Below are 11,599 nucleotides of genomic sequence, written 5' to 3' on the forward strand. Positions count from 1 at the left end.
TTATTCCAAAGATTGCAAGTTCGAATCCAGCAATAAAAAGTTCCGCCTCTGATTCCAATGGTTGCAAGTTCGAATCCAGCAATAGAAAGTTCCGCCTCTGATTCCAAAGGTTGCAAGTTCGAATCCAGCGATATAACGTTTTTTTGTTTGTTATTTTTTTATGCCGAAACCTTAACCATTCAGAGTTAATGCCTAACCTTAAGATTTCAGAGTTAATGCCTAAACTTAACCTTAAACACTTCGGAATTTGATGTTTGAGAAATATTGACCAAACGTCTAACTCTGACGTGAGACTGTGAGAGCTAGTTGAGGCTTCACTGTGCAGCTGTTGTTTCCAAATGCCCTAGAGAAAAAAGCAAGCACAGATTCATTCAACCCAAAGCGTACATGTAAAGAATATTAAAGAATGCATCTGTGATTTGTATTTCTTACAACTTTCTACAGATGTAATGGCATGGGAATGCCTGTGTCTACCACTTTGTGCAGCCAGTTAACATTGCCGAAACAGTAATTTCTAAAGGCTTGCCCATAAACTTTCCAAATGAAATGTTAACTGCAAAGTAGGCTTACCTGGTAGAATGATATGATATCATGATTTGTATCAATCGGGTGGTCTTTTGTTTTGCAAACTCTGCTATTGCACATGCAGTACGGAAACACTGCCAGCCAAACACAAGTCTCTTGAGGTGCTCAATTGAAATTAAAGGGCAACTAAACCCTCCAAAATATATATTTTTGTATTTTCTTCCCAGACCTCAAAAGTGGTCTCCTGATGTGGTTTAAGCATTGTTGTGGACTTAGAAAACAACAAAATTGGATGTTGTATTTTTAAAAAGTTTAATTTTGAGAGTGAAAACCTGAAAACTGACCTCTCAGTTATTTGATTGCTTCATTGCTTGCATCAATTTTAACACATGCACGCCCGTGCACACACACAGTCAGATCCCAGGCTTTTCCTCCTCTTCCTCCTCCTCCTCATTGTCCTCCCTCCATGTTTCCTCCCAGCCTCCTCCCTGACCCTCAGGTAGGTCCCACAGAGCCAGTCCCAGTGCCTGAAGTAGGGGGCGTAGTTCCCCCTGTATATGTGGTGGTGTGCCTGGTGGAAGGGGGCCCCTCCGAAGCAGGGCAGCAGTCTATGGAGGGCCCAGGGCAGGTCATAGCCACAGTGGTCCTCTACGGCCAGCCAGATGTTGAGCAGGTGGAACAGGGCCTCGCTCAAAGGGTGGCAGCCCACCACCCAGGCACTGGTCAGGGCCAGCACCTGCAGGGAGAGGAGCTCAGCCGGGCTGGCATCCTGGGCAGTCAGGGCAAAGGTAATGCGGTTCTGGTGGTGAGCCTGGTGGACCCTCCGATACAGCCAAGGAACCCTGGGGACCATACAGACAGAACTTTCATGTGTATGCACTGTATTGTGTTGGTTTATAACTTTGTTGTCTGGTTTACAACCAAATTATCAAAAATATGGCTGTGTGGTGAATTAAGAGGAGTAGCCTCTGGTGATTGAACCAGTGACCCCTGCAGTTACAGGGCGAGCCCACTACGCCCTGTGCCATAAAGGTCCAGACGTCTGACTCTTGGCAGATGCCATGATATGCTTACATACAGGAAGGCCCTGAGAAGCAATGTAGCATTGACGTGCAGTCAGGGTAGGCAGTGCTTACCCTGTGATAATTTTAAAAAATGTAAGCTGTTATGAAAAGCCAAATAAATAAATAAATTATATAAATTATAATTTTTTGTTATCTAATGTTTTTTCTCAATGATTCTGGTGGTTTTTATGCTCAATCTCAACATTTTCTAAAACTTCATCAAAACCTCAGGAAAGGCACCAGGGTATTCATGCCTTCCTTCCTGACTCCAGTCACTGTTGATGGACAGGGTCAGCACAGGCCTCGCTTCATTCGTTGCATTGAGACAATTTCATATTTTGCGCATGCGTATTGCCTAAACATGTGTGGGTAAGCCTGCGGTAAGCTCTGCACATTTGGGCGTGTCTACATAATTTGGCGCTCACATCCCTTGAACTGAACGAAGCTAGCAACAAAAACAGCCTGACAAATGGACACTATACTGCACCTCAAACAATTTTCCATGTTGGATTTCCAAGGACAACTTGGCATAATTAAGAGAGGAAGACCAACACCTGCACTTCCTGACCATCAGAGGAAGGGACAGAAAATCATCAGCTCGAATGCACCACACTCGGCCTGACAGACCCATCAACCCGGAGCAGACAGCTGATCTGAGATCAGAGGAATGTTTTACAACATTTTGGACAATAGTGTTCCAATGAAAGCCAGGTTTGATAATTTTGTTATCCTTGGCCCTACAACGCTGTCACTGAGAGGTTCACCCTAAAAGACAGACGAATAGACTTCATTTATAAGTAAAGATAGGCCTAAACACATTTTCCTTTGCAATTTGTAGGTTAGGCTACTGTTGAATGAAAATGAGAATACATGTAGACCATATCCCTTTGATGCATTTGATTTATCAAGCTAGAATTTCATTTGAGACCGTTTTTTGAAGTTTTGAACTGCATTTTTCAGTCATTTCAATTGTTGGTATGGACATTTTGTTAGAACCTTATTTATCATATATGTGTGTGCAATAATATTTCACATAATAATATTATTGTGTGTGTTTGTGTGTGTGTGTTTGCAAGCGTGCATTGGAAGAATTGTAAATCCATTGTGAAAGGCTATGGAATTTGTGTTGCAAATTATTCGAGAAGTGTGCAATTGCCGCCTAGAATTCGGGGTGTTCCTGCATGTGGGCATTCCTGCATCAGCAGGAATCCCTCTTTATACTTCTATTGGTAATTTTTTTAGCTAGGACAGGCGGGAGGTGGGGCGCTCCAGTACAGTAGGTGCCATTAATCCACAATAACGTTGAGGGCAGGTGTTTGGCAGGCGGGAGCGAAGGACACTGTGTGCTAGCTTAGTCAGCTAGTCCTAAGGAGGACCCTGGTACACAGCAGACAGGCGGCGGGGGCGACACCATGTGTTAGCTAACTAGCAAGCTAGCTAGCTAGCACAAGGTGTTGCTAACTATCAAGCTAGCTAGTACACGGTGTCGCCCTAGCCTCCCGTCTGCTGTGCTAGTGGGAGGCGGGGACGACCGGTAGACAGTCTCATTCACCCCACTCCCGCTAGCTAGCAAGGATGACTCCAGTACCAGCAGGCGGGGGTACTGGAGTCATCCTTGCTAGCTAGCTATTTCCCTTTTGGCCCACATTCAAAAGTGTCACACAAGCATGAAGAAGTGCTCGTGGGGGGGTTCATATAAGTGCTTGTGAGTTAGAGTTCATATAAGTCATTTTAAATCAATTCATTAGGCCCTAATCTACGGATTTAACATGACAGGGAATACAGATATGAATCTGTTGGTCACAGATACCTTGGATCAGAAAACCAGTCAGTATCTGGTGTGACCACCATTTGCCTCATGCAGCGCGGCACATCTCCTTCGCATAGAGTTGATCAGGCTGTTGATTGTGCCCTGTGGAATGTTGTCCTACTCCTCTTCAATGGCTGTGCAAAGTTGCTGGATATTGGCGGGAACTGGAACACACTGTCGTACACGTCAATCCAGAGCATCCCAAACATGCTCAATGGGTGACATTTCTGGTGACTATGCAGGCCATGGAAGACCTGGGACATTTTCAGCTTCCAGGAATTGTGTATAGATGTGAGATGGGGCCGTGCATTATCATACTGAAACATGAGGTGATTGCGGCAGATGGATGGCATGACAATGGGCCTCAGGATCTCGTCATGGTATCACTTTGCATTCAAATTGGCATTGATAAAATGCAATTGTGTTTGTTATCCGTAGCTTATGCCTGCCCATACCATAACCCCACCGCCACCATGGGGCACTCTGTTCACAACGTTGACATCAGCAAAACGCTCGCCCACACGATGCCATACATGCTGTCTGCCATCTGCCCATTACAGTTGAAACCAGGATTCATCCGTGAAGAGCACACTTTTCCAGCGTGCCAGAGGCCATCGAAGGTGAACATTTTCCCACTGAAGTCGGTTACGATGCCGAACTGCTTTCAGGTAAAGACCCTGGTGAGGACGACGAGCACGCAGATGAGCTTCCCTGAGTCGGTTTCTGACAGTTTGTGCAGAAATACTTCGGTTGTGCAAACCCACAGTTCGATCAGCTGTCCGGGTGGCTGGTCTCAGATGATCCCGCAGGTGAAAAAGCAGGATGTGGAGGTCCTGGGCTGGCCGGTTACATGTGGTCTGCGGATGGACTGCCAAATTCTCTAAAACGTTGGAGGAGGCTTATGGTAGCGAAATTAAATTTAAATTATGTGGTAACAGCTCTGGTGGACATTCCTGCAGTCAGCATGCCAATTGCACGCTCCCTCAAAACTTGAGACATCTGTGACATTGTGTTGTGTGACAAAACTGAACATTTTAGAGTGGCCTTTTCTTGTCCCCAGCACAAAGTGTACCTGTGTAATAATCATGCTGTTTAATCAGCTTCTTGATATGCCACACCTGTCAGGTGGATGGATTATCTTGGCAAAGGAGAAATGCTCACTAACAGGGATGTAAATAAATTTGTGCACAACATTTGAGCGAAATAAGCTTTTTGTGCGTATGGAACATTTCTGGGATATTTTATTTAACACTTTACATGTTGCATTTATATTTTTGTTTAGTATATTTGGATGAAATGTGTCCATATATTGGTATTTTAGTGCCACCTATTGGTTGTAACTGTGGATGCTACATCGGGCTATAGAGCCCCACAGTGGAGGTGTCATACAGAGAAATGTTTCCAAATGATTTTCCACCATTCACTTTTCCCATAGGGGATTTTAGAAACACTTAAAATAAAGGCTGTGTTTCGTGTAGGCTTACCTTGGTGTGATGTTTTGATACCCATGTAAATCTCTCTCGGACAAGTTGACTTTTATATTCGGCTTTATTTACTCTCAGATTCAAAAAATCTTATTAGCATCAATGTAGATATCATGCAAAACTACAAATTCCTGCAAGCTCCTGCACATCATCTCTAGCTGACACCTTTGCTAACAGGTATTGTGTCAATTTAAAACTTGCACAAGACAGTTCACAGCATCACCCATTTAAAGAAATATAGCCAATTTATTCATTCCTACATTTAGTTAGCATTAGGTAGTTAATCCATAGATTCTTACCTTCACTTCGATTCAGCTGTCTCGTCCAGATCATCATGACATTTGTAGTTCTTTATGATAGCAACATTAGCATCTAATTAGCATTTATTTTTTATTGAGTAAATGCAGGCAAATATATTGATCAAAGTCACCTTGTCCTAGAGAGACTTATACTGTTATCAAAACGTCATGCCAGGATAAGCCTACACGAAACACAGCCCTTATTTTAAGTGTTTCAACAACAAAAAAATATCAGAAAAATGAATGGTGGTTGGAACCATTTCCCTGTTTGACCACTAGGTTTTATGGGTATTATGACTCATACTGTGGTACTCTATAGCTGAGCTGAGCTGAGCAGTGTCATTTTATCGGATGATATGAAATATGCCGCAATATTATGCACAACCTGAAGAGATTTTATTCCAACTGTCTCATAAACAGCTCATGTAAATTGAGACCTGCTTATTTGCAGTTGAATCACTACACATCAAAGTGCCTCATAAAAACAAAAAACTTACCGATGCATGGAATAATGCCATATAAAGAACAGCGCATCGAATAAAAGTAGGCACGCGATAACCTCCGCAATGAGCACTCTCCAGGATGGCGCGAGTTCTGGAGATATATGATTCCGAACGCTTTGGTAAAGCGCGCTGGCCGGGAGAATAGTTGTCAGGTATTTGATAAAAATCCTCCAAAAGCAGTCAACCCATCTCTGCAAACACAACCCCAACGGTTCAGCGTTCCTAGAGATCCTGTAGAGATGTATCCTTGGCCAGAAACATCCCAGCGCTTCAAATACTAGAAAGGGTGAGCAGAGGAGAAGGTGGATGAGGAAAGCGAAGCATGCGGGCAGGTAAGGTGACATGAGGAACTCCCGTCGCGCTCGCAGATCATCCCACAGCGCCTGGAGCAGTAGTCTATCTCCATTTGGGTCCCCATGTTGATCAAAAGTACAATTCATATCAGCCATAGGCTTCATATTTAATCAAACCAAATTTCCAACACGACGTGTTCTCAACATCTAACCAAGTGTTGGCTATTTGAAATATTGGCAGTCCTCTCCAGCAATTTCCCTCCAACTGAAGGTAGACTATGAATTTAGTTATACAAATCCTTATTTTTCTCCTCCCTCATGGTTGGGATCACACCCACTGCATTTACAGAAATTCAAGGTTGGTTCAACGTTATTTAATTGTAAACCAGTGTGAGCCTAGTGGGCAGGCTTGTCTGCCCTTTGGTGGGAGGGTAGTAGATTCCTATAACCAAACCTCTTGCATGGGTCTCTCTATGGTTAGGGCCGGATTCAGAAATCATAGGCCCGGGCTTTTTATTTTATTTTTATAGCCCCCCACCCCTCTTCCCTGCACACCATACTTTTCTGTAAACAAATCCTTGCACCAAGATGCAATTCGATTCGTGTTAAATGTACTGTTGAAGAAAAATATCCTTTATAATAAAGCCATAATGTTTGCCACATGGCAAAAGGCTACAGTTGAGCAGAGGCAATTTTTGGATTTCCACACATGGATTTTTAAAAAATTAGCAGGGTCCGGAAAAAATCAGCCTTTTCATCTTTTTTAATACAACACAAATGACCGAAATTAGTGGCTACACTGACTGACAAACTGAGATCAATCTGGTCTTGAATTTAAACAAAACATAGCCCAGGCCAATGAAGCGACACACAGATTGTACAATACATTTTAAGAGGAGATATATATATATATATATCATAGGCTACAATAGGCTACTAAATACAATTTCCAGTGGCACACTGACTCACCTAATGATGCAGATGAAGGCTACTCACAGACCGGTGATGGCCGATGCGCTCGTCGTGGCAATAGCCTATCTCAAGATTAGCTACTTTGAAAAACAGTGCTACTGTTAGCGAACATATTGGGAGTTGTTGAGAAACAAATAGTTTCTAGCGGTTCTACAGACAGATTAGTGTTCTCTTTTCCGCAGTTGCTTTCCAAACTGTACGTTTTTCCCGCGATTGTATTTTGAAATCTGCAAAAGGCAAACCGACAGCCACAACCAACCATATAAATATAATCCATAGATGGCAGTTCCCATTCATATCAGGAATGGCATCCATTGCTACTGTACACATGAGTTTAACAGTCAAATTGCCAGGGTGAGAGGTTACAAAACCCTTCTATGGATTATATGTCAATGGCCACAATGCAACAAGCGGTATATTTGCGAGGCTGCCCAAACTGCACGCTTCCTGACTGTAGGCATACCGGTAAATGTCAAAAATAAAGGAAACACTTGAGTAAATGAGGGATACAAAGTATATATTATGGTGTGGGGTGCATTTTCCTGGAATGGTTTAGGTCCACTTGTATAATCTATACCAAGCCGCATTGAAGCTGTTCTGGCAGCTCATGAAGGCCCAACACCCTTTTTAAGGCACTTTATGTTGGTATTTACTTTATTTTGGCAGATACCTGTATGTGCTTGTGATAAAACCTAATCCACCGTTATTTTTTTAATAAACTATTGATCCTCTGTGGCTACATTATGCTCTCTGGTGTATTTTGAACATTGAAAGGGTGCTCCTGTGGTTGGATAAAAAATGATAATAATAACAAAAATACCTTCTTTTTTGGGGGTTTGACTTGCAGATTTTGCCTTATGCAGTTAATTTAAAAAAAATTATGAATCAGGTTACCCAACCAAGGCAGGTCCCTCCCGTTACCCACCTCCTCTCCTCCCCCATCTGATGATTAGCAGAGCGGTAGCAGGCAGCAGCAAGCTGTCTAAACTCATTGCGAGCAGGCTCCTGAGTCCTCCAGTGGTTGGCGATTGCAGTAACAAAATACAATATCTATCTATATTTTTGTATTATTTACAGTTAAAGTCGGAAGTTTACATACACCTTAGCCAAATACATTTAATCCTAGTAAAAATTCCCTGTCTTAGGTCAGTTAGGATCACCACTTTATTTTAAGAATGTGAAATGTCAGAATAATAGTAGAGAGAATGATTTATTTCGGCTATAATTTTTTTCATCACATTCCAAGTGGGTCAGAAGTTTATATACACTCAATTAGTATTTGGTAGCATTGCCTTTAAATTGTTTAACTTGGGTCAAACGTTTCGGGTTGCCTTCCACAAGCTTCCCACAACAAATCCCACAAACGAATTTTGGCCCATTCCTCCTGACAGAGCTGGTTTAACTGAGTCAGGTTTGTAGGCCTCCTTGCTCGCACACGCTTTTTCAGTTCTGCCCACAAATGTTCTATAGGATTGAGATCAGGGCTTTGTGATGGCCACTCCAATACCTTGACTTTGTTGTCCTTAAGCCATTTTGCCAAAACTTTGGAAGTATGCTTGGGGTCGTTGTCCATTTGGAAGACCCATTTGCGACCAAGCTTTAACTTCCTGACTGATGTCTTTATATTTTGCTTCAATATATCCAAATAATTTTCCTTCCTCATGATGCCATCTATTTTGTGAAGTGCACCAGTCCCTCCTGCAGCAAAGCACCCCCACAGCATGATGCTGCCACCCCCTGTGCTTCACGGTTGGGATGGTGTTCTTCGGCTTGCAAGCCACCCCCTTTTTCCTCCAAACATAACGATGGTCATTATGGCCAAACAGTTCTATTTTTGTTTAATCAGACCAGAGGACATTTCTCCAAAAAGTACGATCTTTGTCCCCATGTGCAGTTGCAAACCGTAGTCTGGCTTTTTTATGGTGGTTTTGGAGCAGTGGCTTTTTCATTACTGAGCGGCCTTTCAGGTTATGTTGATATAGGACTCGTTTTACTGTGGATATAGATACTTTTGTACCTGTTTCCTCCAGCATCTTCACAAGGTCTTTTGCTGTTGTTTTGGGATTTATTTGCACTTTTCGCACCAAAGTACATTAATCTCTAGGAGACAGAACGCGTCTCCTTCCTGAGCGGTATGGCGGCTGCGTGGTCCCATGGTGTTTATACTTGCGTACTATTGTTTGTACAGATGAACGTGGTACGTTCAGGTGTTTGGAAATTGCTCCCAAGGATGAACCAGACTTGTGGAGGTCTACAATTTTTTTTCTGAGGTCTTGGCTGATTTCTTTGGATTTTCCCATGATGTCAAGCAAAGAGGCACTACGTTTGAAGGTAGGCCTTGAAATATAACCACAGGTACACCTCCAATTGACTCAAATGATGTCAATTAGCCTATCAGAAGCTTCTAAAGCCATGACATAATTTTCTGGAATTTTCCAAGCTGTTTAAAGGCACAGTCAACTTAGTGTATGTAAACTTCTGACCCACTGGAATTGTGATACAGTGAATTATAAGTGAAATAATCTGTCTGTAAACAATTGTTGGAAAAATTACTGTCCTAACCGACTTGCCAAAACTATAGTTTGTTAATAAGAAATCTGTGGAGTGGTTGAAAAACTAGTTTTAATGACTCCTAAGTGTATGTAAACTTCCGACTTCAACTCTACATTATATATTTCCTTTTTTTAAATATATATATTTTTGTAAAACATATATTTATTTTTGCTTCCTGTTGGGCCCCCCACAGACCTGGGCCCAGGGGCTTCAGCCCCAGGAAAGCCCCTGCATCAATCCAGCCCTGTCTATGGTACAGACACACCTATACATCTGACTGCAGATATGTACTTAGCACAGTAGGAGGCCATTCCTTCTCTTGCTAGAACAAAATACAAATTTTCTAGCTTTGACAAACCTATTGTATTACTTAAACATATCAATTGTACAGTTATGACTAAGTAGGCTATGTATCAAATCAAGAAAAAACGTTGCCACGAATCTGGCACAAGCACACATGTACACAAAGGGTAAGAATCAATTTTTTTGTGAAATAAGGGCAGTCTAGTCTAGTCTGTTCCCAATGTGTTTCATTCAAATCAATGATCTCTTGACCTGAAACTTCTTCACTTCACTGTTCTGTCAGTCCTCAATAAACTAAAATGAAACAGAAGTGGTCCTCTGTATCTCAGCTGGTAGAGCACGGCGCTTGTAACACCAAGGTAGTGGGTTCGATCTCCGGGACCACCCATACACAAAAAATGTATGCACGCATGACTGTAAGTCGCTTTGGATAAAAGTGTCTGCTAAATGGCATATTATATTATTTATGCTTAAAATCCCCTCTACAAGACTATCTGAAGCAAGAATACTGGCACCCTGGTCCTGCCCACGCAGCCGAGTCACAGACTTCTGATTGCACACACTTCATACCTGACTGGGAATCTACACTCTTAGAAAAAAAGAACCCTCTATGAATGTTTCCACCAGCCTTATTAGCCTTTAAAATTTAACTTTTTATGACAAGTGTTTTACTCTACACAGAGAAAAATTACACAATCACACTCAACTCTGGCTATTAACACCAACACTGGGGTTCTTCTACACCACTGAGTGTTAAGTTAATTTAACTCCTGAATGAACACTAGAAATGTTAAAAATCAACACAACGTACAACTGGCCAATTTGCTGTGTACCATACAAATACACTGCTGGTTCACTCATACTCCCTTCTATTCTTCTACTCTCTGCTCAATAGAATTCTAGAAAATACTAATTTGAAAGACAGAATTCATGGCAAAGATATCAAGTATGTCAGTACTGTATATGTAAAATGATTAAGGGAATACCAGATACATGCACAAATATTCCCATATAGGTAGTTTCCAACATTCTCATACATTTTTAAACTGATCAGATTACTCAAACTCCTGATGTTAAAGTTTAAACACAGAGGTTAACACTAATGCTCAGGAACTATTTAAAATAAAGAAAAAAGTTATAATATAAAAGCTTATTCAGAAGGGTTCTATGTAGAACCCTTCTTGCCTTCCAAATAATAATTATTGCCTTACAAATAATTATTCTTGCCTTACAAAGAATAATCAAATAACCATTTCTTCCAAAAACTGTTCTTAGGATGTTAAAGGTTCTAGGTAGAACACTATCCCTCCGCAAAGAACCCTTTTAGTAAACAAATATTCTAAGAGTGTAGGGTGTTTCTCACAGGAGATAATAGGTGATTGTTTCTTTGACGGTAGTACTTACGAGATAAAACTAGGCTTCGCTATTGGACATAGACTGTATCCAGAAAGATGACAGTGAAGTCATGGCACTTTAGTGCTACATGATATAAACAATAGGCTAATGCTGTATGATGCAAAATAATTTCCTAACGGATACAATAAAGCCATCATAATGAAAGACTTAGGGCTCTATTCAATCCATATCGCGGAAGTTCAGCGTTACAGCGAGATTGAAATTTAAAGGCAATGTTCCCGCGTTAGCGGAGACTGCATTCACGGTAAACGCTGCATATGTCGGATCAAGCGGAAATTACCTTTACATTTATATCGCACAATCTGTATCGCTTCAACGATACATCTTGAATAGAGCCCTTAATCTGTTGTGTATCATTCAAAATGTGAGTCAATCAT

General features: G+C 41.6%; 1 protein-coding gene across 1 annotated transcript; it reads right to left on the reverse strand.

Moving 5' to 3' along the window:
• Positions 1 to 901: 901 nt before the first annotated feature.
• Positions 902 to 6,143, reverse strand: LOC121587193 (cholesterol 25-hydroxylase-like protein). Its single transcript, XM_041904119.2, has 2 exons — positions 5,680 to 6,143; positions 902 to 1,367 (listed from the first exon to the last, which is right to left on the reverse strand). The coding sequence occupies exons 1-2, from the start codon at positions 6,141 to 6,143 to the stop codon at positions 908 to 910; spliced, it is 924 nt and encodes a 307-aa protein (XP_041760053.2). The 3' UTR covers positions 902 to 907.
• Between the last annotated feature and the right edge of the window lie 5,456 nt (positions 6,144 to 11,599).

Source organism: Coregonus clupeaformis, chromosome 18 (assembly GCF_020615455.1).
Source record: "Coregonus clupeaformis isolate EN_2021a chromosome 18, ASM2061545v1, whole genome shotgun sequence".
Taxonomy (NCBI): Eukaryota; Metazoa; Chordata; class Actinopteri; order Salmoniformes; family Salmonidae; genus Coregonus; species Coregonus clupeaformis.